The 15,097-nt window shown below is 43.1% G+C and overlaps 1 protein-coding gene across 1 annotated transcript in view; it reads right to left on the bottom strand.

The window, feature by feature from the left end:
- LOC139548861 (T-box transcription factor TBX4-like) overlaps positions 1–15,097 on the bottom strand; it is a 36,039-nt gene that overhangs the window by 7,117 nt on the left and 13,825 nt on the right. Inside the window, exons 4-5 of the mRNA XM_071358758.1 lie at positions 13,319–13,438; positions 7,765–7,912 (exon numbers count right to left, since the gene is read on the bottom strand). Coding sequence (XP_071214859.1) covers positions 7,765–7,912; positions 13,319–13,438 — 268 coding nt within the window. The remainder of the gene's footprint in view (positions 1–7,764; positions 7,913–13,318; positions 13,439–15,097) is intronic.

Below are 15,097 nucleotides of genomic sequence, written 5' to 3'. Positions count from 1 at the left end.
TGGAGAACAGGAGGGCTTCTTAAAGAAAAACTAACAGGTCTGTGAGAGCCGGAATTCTTACTGGTTGGTAGGTGATCAAATACTTATGTCATGCAATAAAATGCAAATTAATTATTTAAAAATCATACAATGTGATTTTCTGGATTTTTGTTTTAGATTCCGTCTCTCACAGTTGAAGTGTACCTATGATAAAAATGACAGACCTCTACATGCTTTGTAAGTAGGAAAATCTGCAAAATCGGCAGTGTATCAAATACTTGTTCTCCCCACTGTATTTGCCGCCAAACCCACTGGCTCCAGGACATCTATAAGTCTTTGCTAGGTAAAGCGCTGCCTTATATCAGCTCACTGGTCACCATAGCAACACCCACCCGTAGCACGCGCTCCAGCAGGTATATTTCTCTGGTCATCCCCAAAGCCAACATCTACTTTGGTCGGCTTTCCTTCCAGTTCTCTGCTGCTAATGACTGGAACGAATTGCAAAAATCACTGAAGCTGGAGACTCATATCTCCCTCTCTAACTTTAAGCATCAGCTGTCAGAGCAGTTTACCGATCACAGCCAATCTGTAAATAGCACATCCAACTACCTCATCCCCATATTGTTATTTATCTTTTTGCTCTTTTGCACCCCAGTATCTCCTTGCACATCATCATCTGCACGTCTATCACTCCAATGTTAATGCTAAATTGTAATTATTTCGCCTCTATGGCCTATTTATTGCCTTACCTCCCTAATCTTCTACATTTGCACACACTGTACATAGATTTTTCTATTGTGTTATTGACTGTACGTTTGTTTATATGTAACTCTGTGTTGTTGTTTTTGTAGCACTGCTTTGCTTTATCTTGGCCAGGTCGCAGTTGTAAATGAGAACTTGTTCTCAACTTGTTCTCAACAAACGCATGGTTTGCATGTGTTTGATACCATTCCATTCACTCCATTCCAGCCATTACTATGAGCCGTCCTCCCCTCAGCAGCCTCCTGTGCTATCAGGGCACAGGCAGCCGGGGTCATAGTTGCACCCTGAACAGCCCAATGCTCACATGCCTTTGCCCCCTTTTGCTGAGGCAAGGTTCAGACAGAGATAAGCAATTGGTTCATTGGCTGCCTAGAGACCTGAGGCAGATAATGGATAGAGATAAGCTACTGGTTGGTTGACTGGAGACTCTCTGGTGATGACCTTTGTCTAGTCTGCTAGTCTGGTCAGTGTCTGTCTGGAGGCAGTGCAGGAAGGAGTCTGACTCTCTCTGTGCTGTTTGGTTGCATTGAGCAGGACAAGCCTTCCTTGGATCAATCCAGAACCAAATCATGCATTCTCTCTTTCATCTTGTGGGTGAAAATGCCAGCCCCAGACAGTCTGCTAACTGGTTTATAAACCAAGACACACTGCCTCACTCAGTGACAGCTGGGAAGTGACAGCATTTCAGGAGTGATTCCTTGGACCATCTCTTGGTCAACAGTAGCATGGGTCAGTGGAAGCCCAGATCCCAGATCAGTGATAGTGTTTTTACTGCTGATGCTGAGCAGGTCAGCAGCAAAGGGAAGGGTAGAGTTTGTGGGGGATGGTCAGAAAGGGGAAGGTCTGTCATAGATATGAGACCCCTGGGTTGAATCAAGCTGACGGCCATCCTGCTCTGGACTGGACTAGCAGCCATGCTGACCCACATACTTGCACACACAGTCATGCAGACCGCATACTCTCACATACATAAACACACTTGAAAAGACACACTCTCAAATGCACAAACAACAGAGTCTGTCATTGACTGTCATTAGCTCACTTCACAGGCTGTTTTATTTCGGCTGTGAGTTAAGAGCAGTGGTGTCAAACTCATTTTTCACCGGGGGCCGCATTCGGTCTTCAATGAAGTCCGGAGGGCTGCATTGAAAATATTTTCAATGCTCCCTGACTGTCTAGCTTACATTTCAGTGATTATTAGCGAGCTGGATTTAACCCCCCATGGGCCGTATGCTTGACACCCCTGGTTTAGTGGGTCAGGTGGGTGGTGGATCCAGTGCTATGCAGGGCAGGGAGGAGAGGCTCTCTGGCTCCCCTGCTGGTGTGGGCTGTTCTATGGCCATCAGCAGGGCTTAGTAAGACGTGGCCCCTCTCTCTCTCTCTGTCCTCATTACTCGCCCTTATCACTATCCAGGCGGCGGACTCAACCTGACAGCGGGCCCCGCCGCTGATCCCAGAGGTTATGAACCTAATGAGTTCTCCTTCTGACGGGATGGCTTTGGACAAGCCTGCTCAGAGTTCCTCTGGGTAGCACTGCCGCCACCGTCACACTTCTCACTTCCCTCTGTGGCAAGACACTCACTTTCTCTCGTATGCTTTCTCTCTCTTTCCCTCTCTTCTCTCTCTGTCACTTCACTCCCTCTTTCACCCTCTGTTCCTTTTCCACTCTGGCCATCTTTTCTCGACTCCTTCCCCCTCTCTCCTCTTTCCCTCTCCTCTCTCCCTCGCTTTTCATAAAGACAGCTTCATGGCTCAGTCTCTTGTTAAAAAACGCTCTATCCTGCTGTTGTTTTAACGCCAGTCTATTGAAGTCTCATCCACTGTGTAGTTTTTACTAAATGAGCCGTATCCAGTCACCTCTCTTGTTTTACATGGCCAGGAGAAGTGAGAAGCTATATTGTGTGAAATGACCCAGTGCCTTCCTGGGATGGGGATTGACCTACATTGTGAGGCCTCAGTAGCTAACCATCCCCCTCTCTCTCACTCTCTCTCTATTCCTTTACAGTTAATTGAGTTTAAAGATTATAGACGTTGTTGACATTATTCAGAGCAGTCAAGCTGTTGATCAGTTGCATCAGCAGGGCCAAGTGATGTGACAAGCAGAGCATTTCGCTCTGTGACAAAGAACTAAGTGGTTTAAGGGCCAAGTGTGAGGTCACATGGCCAAAGTACCTGTTGTTGTTGGGCAATTGTCCAGCATATACCCATAGTTTAGTTGTGTACTGTTACAGTTGAAGTTGGAAGTTTACATATACTTAGGTTGGAGTCATTAAAACAATTTTTTCAACCACTCCACAAATTTCTTGTTAACAAACTATAGTTTTGGCAAGTCGGTTAGGACATCTACTTTGTGCATGACACAAGTAATTTTTTCAACAATTGTTTACAGACAGATTATTTGACTTATAATTCACTGTATCACAATTCCAGTGGGTCAGAAGTTTACATACACTAAGTTGAATGTGCCTTTAAACAGCTTGGAAAATTCCAGAAAATGTCATGGCTTTAGAGGCTTCTGATAGGCTAATTTACATAATTTGAGTCAATTGGAGGTGTACCTGTGGATGTATTTCAAGGCCTACCTTCAAACTCAGTGCCTCTACTTGACATCATGGGAAAATCTAAAGAAATCAGCCAAGACCTCAGAAAAAAAATGGTAGACCTCCACAAGTCTGGTTCATCCTTGGGAGCAATTTCCAAACGCCTGAAGGTACAACATTCATCTGTACAAACAATAGTACGCAAGTATAAACACCATGGGACCACGCAGCCGACATACCACTCAGCAAGGAGACGCGTTCTGTCTCCTAGAGATGAACGCACTTTGGTGCGAAAAGTGCAAATCAATCCCAGAACAACAGCAAATGACCTTCTGAAGATGCTGGAGGAAACAGGTACAAACGTATCTATATCCACAGTAAACTGTTTGGCCATAATGATCATCGTTATGTTTGGAGGAAAAAGGGGGAGGCTTGCAAGCCGAAGAACCCCATCCCAACCGTGAAGCACGTGGGTGGCAGCATCATGTTGTGGGAGTGCTTTGCGGCAGGAGGAACTGGTAAAAATCACAAAATAGATGGCATCATGAGGGAGGAAAAACATGTGGATATATTGAAGCAACATCTCAAGACATCAGTAAGGAAGTTAAAGCTTGGTCGCAAATGGGTCTTCCAAATGGACAATGACCCCAAGCATACTTCCAAAGTTGTGGCAAAATGGCTTACGGACAACAAAGTCAAGGTATTGGAGTGGCCATCACAAAACCCTAACCTCAATCATATAGAAAATTTGTGGGCAGAACTGAAAAAGTGTGTGCTAGCAAGGAGGCCTACAAACTTGACGCAGTTACACCAGCTCTGTCAGGAGGAATGGGCCAAAATTCACCCAACTTATTGTGGGAAGCTTGTGGAGGCTACCCAAAACATTTGACCCAAGTTAGACAATTTAAAAGCAATGCTACCAAATACTAATTGAGTGTATGTAAACTTCTGACCCACTGGGAATGTGATCAAAGAAATAAAAGCTGAAATAAATCATTCTCTCTACTATTATTCTGACTTTTCACAATCTTAAAATAAAGTGGTGATCCTAACTGACCTAAGACAGGGATTTTTTACTAGGATTAAATGTCAGGAATTGTGAAAAACTGAGTTTAAAGGTATTTAGCTAAGGTGTATGTAACTTCCGACTTCAACTGTACATGTACTTTTAGTATATTTGATCAGTGGAGGCTCCTCAGAGGAGGAAGGGGAGGACCATCCTGATTAGTGAATTTCTAAATAGTGAAACATTAAAGTTAGTCATTTTAGATAAAACTATACTAAATATATTCACGCCACCAAATAACTGATTAAAACACACTGTTTTGCAATGAAGGTCTACAGTAGCCTCTGCAGCACTCTGTAGGGTAGCGTCATGGTGTAGCTGGAGGCAGGGATTTTGTGCCCCATGAAAAGATATCACATTGGGCCACACCACCACAGGCCATACCAACCCTGCGCTATTGCTGTAACCACACACCTCCAGAACCCAATCGACCCATTCAAAGCTTTAAATAACTCTACCTTTGCAGACTTGCAACTCTCTTGTAGTACAATATTTACAGTACAATATTTACTGACAGTGAGCTGTGAAAATATAACACTGTGCAGACATGCATGCAACATTCTGCATATAGTGGAATTCACAATTTGATGCAAGACTGATACCCTCTATAAGAAATGTGCTAAAGGCTATATTTTACAGTCTAAATGGAATGTTAATGGTAAAATTCTTGAATGGAGAATTCTCTTAACATTAAAGAATAACTTAAAATAAAAATAACTTAAATATACATTAACCTCCTCAAATAAAATAAAAAATCATTATCATCTATGGAATAATATAACAAACAAAATAATCAAATCAGCAGCAGATTTTTGAACTAAGTACACATATCAACTGGAAAATAAGCAAGTCCAGTTTTCTAGCTAACTGACTTTCAATGGACAGCATGGCAAGACTGCAAAGCCTGTCCTGGGACATAGTGGACCTCAAATAGTTTAAAAATAATCAGTTTTAGCTACCTGAAAGCTCTCTCGCCACCAGCAACAGTCACAGGCAGTGTGCAAAATATACGTAAAGCAATGCACACTTCTCCAAAAATGCTTTGCAGCTGCATCTTACAAATTGCATTCAGGAGATCAAGAGGAGACAAGTTAGGGGGGAAAGGGGCAGCATATACAGTGTTCAGGTGTCTTACTTCATTTTGAAACTCAGGTGTAAGATCTCTGGAATGCCTCATGATCAGTGGATGGCACACAGAAGGGACTTTATCCTCACTAATCTGCCCAACTTTCAGAACAGCAGAAAATGATTCTACAATTTTTGCAGTGGTGTGGAACCTAGTGTCCAAGTCACGTATGATGTCCATAGCAGTAAAAAACACTGTTCTGAAACACCGTTGCTGCACTGTCCTGAGCTGTTTCCTCTTGAGAGTTCTCATCATGGATTCTCTTCCTTTTCCTCTGGCAGCTATGTTTCTTGCTAAATTGAGGGGCAACATCCATTTGCGGAGCAATCAGTGTTGCCTCAGACAGGAGAGACTCCCATTCATCTCTAAGAGCCTGCATCTCTTCCTTTAAGGCTCTGATATTGGCTGCCGCTGTGTCAAGAGAGACTTTTCCTGACTGGAGAATCACCTTCTTGTCCTCAATGTATTGTAGTACCTGCAATTATGCTAACTGACATGTCATTCAACACAATGCTGCTCACCTCCTTCTTCAGTTGGGAGTAGGGCTGGTTCAGGAGTATGGGGAGACAGGGCTGCTGAGCCTGACGCCTCATCTGTTGGGCTTGGCACCAGGCAGGGGCAGGGACAACTGATTTAGAATGAATAGCTTGCTAAAAGTTTGCCTGCATTGATTAAATGTCGGCTAAAAGAGAGAGCGAAATGTAAACACTCAGAATTTTCTGTGACGATATTAACTAACTAATGTTAGGGGATCAAAAGTTGCCTATTTCACTACGGACTACGCTAACAGGTTAATTTCCACCACTCACGGACTACACCCACCTTCCTTTGTGAAAAATTGGGTGACATACTGTCCCCCTTTCTTTTCTCTCTCCTGTCTTTCTTTTAGTTTTTGGAAGCCAGATTTTTCTTTAGGGGGAGGGTTGTGCAATACAGAGGCTCTCTGGATGTTTACTTTTTTCCAAAAACGAGAAAAGAAAAAGAACCGTTGGTTTTATTAGTACATTGTAAATAAAATATTATATTAATGATGATAGGTTAATAATTAATATTGAAAAAACACGGCACCCCTGGCCAGAGGCCAGCTAGCTTCTGTCCTCCTCTGGGTACATTGACTTCAATACAAAACTTAAGAGGCTCGTGGTTCTCACCTCCTTACACAGTAATTATGACAACTTCCGGAGGACGTCCTCTAACCTATCAGAGCTCTTGCAGCATGAACTGACATGTTGTCCACCCAATCAAAGGATCAGAGAATGAATCTATTACTGATTCACAAGCTACAGCTAGCTAGCACTGCAGTGCAGTGTATAAAATGTGGTGAGTAGTTTCCTCAAAGAGAAAAACGATAGTTGAACAGTTTTGAACAAATTAATTTCTTCCAAAATTAAGGAGAAGCGAGAGAGAGAGAGAGCTATATTTGGTTGTATTTTTTATTTTTTATTTCACTTAGCACCCCTCTCTGTTTGAGTAGGTTAAACTATGTCAGCTAGCTGGCTATGGCTATCCAACACTGGAACTCTTCCAAGTCAAGGTAAGCTTTTGGTTTTATTAATTTATTGCCGCCGGGGCCCGCCGGTGTAACTGTTAAACTACTTTCTTACTGTACACTAGGTTTACTAACGCATTAGTTCTTGTAGTTCTAGTTGACTATGACGTGGCAATGATGTCGGCTGTGTGTAGTGGTTTAGCAGTCATATGAAGGTTTTATCGTCTGGTGTCAGACAGCTGATGTGCTGTGCACTGAAGTCCACAAGCGAAGGGAAATGGTGTGTCACGTGTGCTCACGTGTGCTATGAAAGTGAACTGTTAGCGTGTGATCGGGGGTGTATTCATTGCACCGATTCTGTTTAAAAAGGTTTCTTAAATGGAAGCAAACGGAACAAAACAGTGATAAACATACCTGAATTTGTCCAACAGAAACTCTCATTTGCAACTGTTGGACTAATGATTACACCCTAGATCAGCTAGATGCAGGCACGGCAGTATTGAATGTGTCACTGTTTATCACCTTGATTACTCAAATTTCTCTCAACCTGTGCACCTACATCATGAAGGGTACAGGGAAAATTTGAGTATCATGTAGTAGCCTAAACCTATCACTGTTACATTGAACTGGGTGAATGGAATATGAATGACAGTCATCCAATATGCTATAATAGAAATAAGGCTGTGCTCATAAAAAAAATATATATAATCCTCATCTTAAATGGCACCGACCGCCACTGATTTGAGTGAATGTTAGCCTGTGTGCTGGGATGCTGTAGGTAGGTAGACGGAGGGTCACTCACATGCCCAAAGGGGTCCAGGTGGTTGTTGGTGAGTTTTAGCTTCTGGAAGGACACCAGCTGCCTCATCCAGTGGGCTCCTGTAGCTGGGGAGTCTGGATGGACATAGAGCCTCCCTGGCATGGCCGGCTCCGCCTTGCCTGCCACCATCCTGAGTAGAAAAATGAGGAGAAGAGAGAAGAACGAGAGTGGGAAGGAGAGAGGGAGATGAAGAGACAAATTAAGGTGCAACATCATCATCCTCATAAAGACCCCTTAGCTAGCAGCAACCAATGGCCATTACTCTGCCAAGATGACTCAGCCATTGTGGTAATCCTGCAGCCATATACAACCCAGCAGCCCTGTGATCTACCAAACCATATTGTCACAGCATGGCCAAATCTTCCAGCAGCCCCACGACTCCATTCAGGCTCACTGAAAGGCCACTGAGACTTAAGGATCCCTTTTTATACCAAACACATGTAGCTACAGTCAGTAATCATAAAAAATTGCAGCCGTTTCAGCCCTCACTCTATGGGCTATAGGAACCATTCTCTCAGACTGGAGGTGCTGGTGGTTGTTTCAACTGTAACATCACTGTTAATTACGCTCCTCCAAGGTGTCGCTGAGAGAATCCAGAACACCACACTGGCAAACGCTGGGATTCCAGGCCCTCCCAGGCCATCCCACAAAGATCTGCAACAAATGGCTGTTAAAAAAACCAAAATGGCTGCTGGAGAAAGCAAAGCACGGTGGTGCATTTTATGGAGGCTTTGTTTAAGTCTCAAATGGTACCCTATTCCCTACATAGTGCACTACTTCTGACTATGGGCCCTGCGATTAGGGTGCCATTTGGGATGTATATTTTTCTTGGCGTGACTAGGATTCTGGTTTCAGTACACCCTACCCTGGATATGGTTGTTTTGTCATTTGCACGGCCGGCAGTGCTAATGGTTGATGCCGCTCCGGTGGGCAGTGGCAGATGCAGGCTGTGGTGGCATCACTAGTCATGGCTAGAGGAATACAGTTAATGTCAAATTGACTTCAAAAGTAGATTTGGTTTAGCATTTTAGCTAACCCTAACCTTAACCTAATTCTCCTAACCTGCTACGTTAATTCTCCTAACCTGCTGCGTAAGTTGCAGCCAGGCGCTCCTTTTCACAAGAGCAATGATTAAATTGACAGAAACCTGTTGGTTTTCCTCATTATTCAATCACAACAGACTCAATGTTACGAAAAGTCAATTCTTTCTGGTCAAATTGTATTTTTTACCCCTTTTTCGTGGTATCCAATTTGTAGTTACAGTCTTGTCTCATCACTGCAACTCCTGTACGGACTCAGGAGAGGCGAAGGTCGAGAGCCATGCATCCTCCAAAACACAACCCCGCCAAGCTGCACTGCTTCTTAACACAATGCTCGCTTAACCTGGAAGCCAGCTGCACCAATGTGTCGGAGGAAACACCGTATACCTGGCGACTGTGTCAGCATGCACTGCGCCTGGCCTGCCACAGGAGTCGCTAGTGCACGATGGGACAAGGACATCCCTGCCGGCCAAACCCTCCCCTAACCAGGACGACACTGGGCCCATTGTGCGCCTCCCCATCGGTCTTCTGGTCGTGTCCGGTGTCGACAGAGCCTGGACTTGAACCCAGAATCTCTGGTGGCACAGCTAGCACTGCGATGCAGTGCCTTAGACCACCACACCACTCGGGAGGCCCTTGTTCAGGTCAATTCTGATATAAGCTGTATCCCATCTAGTCAAAACCGGCATCACCCAAGGTATAGGGTCACTGGAAGGACAGCGGGTACAGCCCAGCAGGCAGCTTGCTAATGACAATCCGCAGCTACAGTTTAGTTAGCGCAGCGACTGAGACATGAGGCACTGCTCTTGCTGTGCTCAAGGAGCATGCATGGCATGGCATAATATTATAACATGACCTCAATAACAACAAAGCTGTCTGTGGACAGACTTGTCACAAAAAATATTACAGTACTAGAGATTTCAATGATCATCATACTGTTTTTGTGTCCTCTCTCTCTCGTTCTGAGAAGTGGTGATTTTTCTCTGCAGCCAGGCGCTCCTTTTCACAAGAGCAATGATTAAATTGACAGAAACCTGTCGGTTTTCCTCATTATTCAAACACAACAGACTCAATTTAGGCCTTCCATGACTGAAGGCAGCAAGTGCCTGGACCCATGCTCCATCTCTCCATTCCATCAATGAATGTATACAAATGAACGAATGAACAGATGAGTAGGAGATGGACATCACACATGTTGGTCTTGAACACAAAGAAAATGTTGTTAACCAATACACACACAAAAATAAGGGTTCCTCAAGGGTTCTTTGTGAAGGGTGATGGTTCTATGTGGAACCATACTGACCCAAAGAACCCTTTGAGCCGTTAAATGGTTATTTGTAATTTGCAGAGTCAAAAAAGGGTTCTTTCCTCTTTTAGTGATAATTAAAATGTAGGGGTGGCGGATCATTAGAAAATTTGGGGGCATGGTTTGAGCACCGGTCTTTTTGTAAATCCGAGTGTCAATACAGTTTCTCATCTTTTTTGCTATGCCATATTGAAAATGACTATGGCCAATGACAGTGTTTTGTGAAAGACTCATGTATGGCCTTGTGTCAATTGAGAACTGTTGCTTCAGTCAGTGGTTCTCAATTCTCTCCTTAAGGACCCCCTGCCATCCCAGAGCTAGCACACCTGATTAAGCTTGTCAATGAACACAACAATAAAACCTATGGAATTTTCACACTATAATATGGCTAACCAGAAAAAAATAACCCTGTATAGTTCTTCAAAAGGTTATTTGGATAACTTTTGAGATTGATAATGGTTCTATAAAAAAAAACATTCTCCATATAGGTTCTATAAAGAACCATTAAGGGTTGTAATCATAACACCAAAAAGGATTCTGCTATATAGAACCTTTTATAGTGCTTTATAGGAAAGGGTTCTTTATAGCAACATAAAGCTTCCATTTAGAACTGTATTAGCATGGTTCTTTATAGAACCTTCAAAAAAGGGTTCTATATAGCACAAAAAAAAGGGATCCCCTATGGTTACAACCCTTTCTGGTGCTGTATGGTTACACATGAAACAACGTTACATTATCCAACATGACATTTGTTAGGGGGGGGTATAAATAAAGAATATAATGCAGAAAACATGGTAATTGTACCCTTCCATTCATTTGGTTTGCATAATGTCACAGCATGTAAAGTGTTTGTTCAAGAGCCTGCCGAGGAAAGGGCCCTCCGCCTGGGATGTGTGTGTGTGTGCACATGTGTGCTTGTCTGTGTGTGTACTGCGTGTCTGTGTGTATACTGTATGTGGGAGGCAGCATCACCTCAAGCATATAAAACTGTCTGAGTGTTAAATGTCTCTCTCATTTGCACCCACCGTTATTGTCTACTCTACAGCGTTGGTGATTATTTTCCTATGGTGAGAGGAAGGCCTCTGCTGAGTGGTGGGGGTGGGGGTGAAGCTGTGGGGTTGAGAAGATAATAGCTACTTTCACCTTCCTTAAGCTCACCACTCCCTCCCCACCCTCCCTAACCTCCCCATTTCTTGACCCCCCTTTCCATTTCAAAACGTCCCTGACTCCTGAGGTCTAAAGCCAAGCAGCATCTGAGACGGAGACGAGTAGGTGGATTTCTCATAACAACCATTAAGGATGTTACTCATCTAAGCCCTGAGCTTAGAGAAGAACTTGAGCAATACTGCAAACTGGAAGAACCACTCTGACAAGGTTTTTGGCAGGATTTTACAATTGTCTATGTATATTTTCTATACTGGTGTATTGTATGTATTGCTGTATTGTCTGTTTTTAATATGTACAGTTGAAGTCGGAAGTTTACATACACTTAGGTTGGAGTCATTAAAACATTTTTTTTAACCACTCCACAAATTTCTTGTTAACAAACTATAGTTTTGGCAAGTCGGTTAGGACATCTACTTTCTGCATGACACAAGTAATGTTTCCAACAATTGTTTATAGGCAGATTATTTCACTTATAATTCACTGTATCACAATTCCAGTGGGTCAGAAGTAGACTGTGCCTTTCAGAAAATTATGTAATGGCTTTAGAAGCTTCTGATAGGCAAAGTGACATCATTTGAGTCAATTAGAGGTGTACCTGTGGATGTATTTCAAGGCCTACCTTCAAACTCAGTGCCTCTTTGCTTGACATCATGGGAAAATCTAAAGAAATCAGCCAAGACCTCAGAAAAAAATTTGCAGACCTCCACAAGTCTGGTTCATCCTTGGGAGCAATTTCCAAACGCCTGAAGGTACCACGTTCATCTGTATAAACAATAGTACGCAAGTATGAACACCATGGGACCACGCAGCCGTCATACAGCTCAGGAAGGAGACGTGTTCTGTCTCCTAGAGATGAACGTACTTTAGTGCGAAATGCAGAATCAATCCCAGAACAGCAGCAAAGGACCTTCTGAAGGTACTGGAGGAAACACGCACAAAAGTATCTATATCCACAGTAAAACAAGTCCTATATCGACCGAACCTGAAAGGCCGCTCAGCAAGGAAGAAGCCACTGCTCCAAAACCTCCATAAAAAAAGCTAGACTACGGTTTGCCACTGCACATGGGGACAAAGATTGTACTTTTGGAGAAATGTCCTCTGGTCTGATGAAACAAAAATAGAACTGTTTGGCCATAATGACCATTGTTATGTCTGGAGGAAAAAGGGGGAGGCTTGCAAGCCGAAGAACACAATCCCAACCGTGAAGCACGGGGGTGGCAGCATCGTGTTGTGGGGGTGCTTTGCTGCAGGAGGGACACTTCACAAAATAGATGGGATCATGAGGGAGGAAAATTATGTGGATATATTGAAGCAACATCTCAAGACATCAGTCAGGAAGGTGAAGCTTGGTCGCCAATGGGTCTTCCAAATGGACAATGACCCCAAGCATACTTCCAAAGTTGTGGCAAAATGGCTTACGGACAACAAAGTCAAGGTATTGGAGTGGCCATCACAAAGCCCTGACCTCAATCCTATAGAAAATTTGTGGGCAGAACTGAAAAAGTGTGTGCTAGCAAGGAGGCCTACAAACTTGACGCAGTTACACCAGCTCTGTCAGGAGGAATGGGCCAAAATTCACCCAACTTATTGTGGGAAGCTTGTGGAAGGCTACCCGAAATGTTTGACCCAAGTTAAACAGTTTAAAGGCAATGCTACAAAATACTAATTGAGTGAATGTAAACTTCTGACCCACTGGTAATGTGATGAAAGAAATAAAACCTGAAATAAATCATTATCTCTACTATTATTCTGACATTTCACATTCTTAAATAAAGTGGTGATCCTAAATGACCTAAGACAGGGAATTTATACTAGGATCAAATGTCAGGAATTGTGAAAAACTGAGTTTAAATGTATTTGGCTAAGGTGTATGTAAACTTCCGACTTCAACTGTACATTTTTGTATTGACTGTATAGCTGCTGTCTTGGTGACCAAGTTTCCCTCATAAAGTAGATTCCTTAAGGGTCTTCCAGGTTAAATAAAGGATCACATTTAAAAAAATGTGTCTCTGACTAAACTCACCACTTGTTGTCACAGAACTTGTAGCGATGGTCGTCGGCGGGGACAATGTCTGTGAGGAGGATGTACTTCGTTTTCGGGTTCATGCCCGTGACTTTAACCTTGTAGCTGGGGAACATCCTCCTGTGAAGGACACAAGAGAAGGGTCTTACATTAAATTAGACATTCCCTAATGATGATTTCACCCACCATAATACCCACTAGACCTAATGCTCGCTCCCCAACTCACTCAAACACGAATTGGGTCAGCAGGTGTTTAGTTATTGGTGACAAAGTCACCTCATCCTGATCCAATTTGGAAAGACCTGCCATTAGCTTCTAAGCACCTTTAGTATCGTAAGACCTGTAAATACGGAGGTTAATTTAATGCCTTATGTCTTCGTGCTGTCCTCACACCTTGGAGCTTTGAGGGATGTTGAATGGGAATCAAGGTGATAAGGCGCTTTGGGCAATGATGTCACCCAAGCTTTTTGAGCACCTAAGTACCTTCCCTCACCTAGCTACCTTACACTGGAAAAGATTTCCCTCTTCAGATGAGCTAATGAAAATCTGTTTTAGCCCCAAGGTGTCTCTCCATGGGGCTGAGTGCAAAGGGTAAACATGCATAAGAGGCTCTTCTCCGGCTTTGCAGAAGGGTTTTAGCAGCCCTGAGTGTAGCATCAGCACGGAAAGTGTTCTCCCCGCGGCAGATGAGCGGACGATTAGCACTCAGAAAGCGGCTCAAGCCAGGCTTAGAGACTGATTGGGACGAGTAAGCAGCTAGAGAGGTCACAGGAGATCACAGAGTTGAGGGAGGTATGTAACCACAAACTGGTTGAATCAACGTTATTTGTCAACATATTGTGATGTGGAAGCTATGTGGAAAATACATTGGATTTGAAAAAAGTAATCAATGTAAAAGTATGTTTTGAGGGTGGAAATTCAACCACAGTATTGTCATCATTGTAACCAATGTTCAACATAGACAAACCTTGTATCAAATATGTTGAATTTGTAAGTTTGAAACATTATATCCACTATCAGAAAGAAAACTATAGGCTGGGTAGTACCTCCTACTGGAGAGTTAATCTATCTACTGCTATTCATTTGGTCTCCCATACAGAGTTTTAACCAAGCCCAGCCCTGTTTAGCTTTGATATGTGTCACTGGCTACTACCAATGTGCTATCATGAGAAAGAGAACGCACAGTATTCAAAATAACTAAATCTATTCACTGTTGCTACCGAAGTCATTCCAAGGGATAGCTTGAACAGAGCAAATTAAATGTAACCATACTTTATAAGTCATACTGTATATCATCAATTACACTATTTAGGCCTTATAGCATTAGCAAAGTCATCAACAGCTTTTGTTCAAATTCAACCCAGGGTTCAACTAAAAGTATAAACTGGGTGGTTCGAGCTCTGAATGCTGATTGGCTGAAAGGTGTGGTATATCAGACCGTATACCATGGGTGTAACGGCTTTCTTCCTGGGATGAAGGAGAGGACCAAAACGCAGCGCGGCTAGTGTTCAACATGATTTAATAAAGAATATAACGTGAACACTACAAGCAACAAAACAATAAATGTGAAAACCGAAAACAGTCCTATCTGGTGCAGAACACAAAGACAGGAAACAATCACCCACAAACCAACAGTGCAAACAGGCTACCTTAATATGGTTCCCAATCAGAGACAATGATAAACACCTGCTTCTGATTGAGAACCATATTAGGCCAAACAACAAACCCAACATAGAAACACAAAACATAGAATGCCCACCCAGCTCACGTCCTGATCAA

Source organism: Salvelinus alpinus, chromosome 22 (genome assembly GCF_045679555.1).
Source record: "Salvelinus alpinus chromosome 22, SLU_Salpinus.1, whole genome shotgun sequence".
Lineage (NCBI taxonomy): Eukaryota > Metazoa > Chordata > Actinopteri > Salmoniformes > Salmonidae > Salvelinus > Salvelinus alpinus.
The sequence above is the reverse complement of the archived record's forward strand: the minus strand, read 5'-3'. Positions and strand labels throughout refer to the sequence as shown.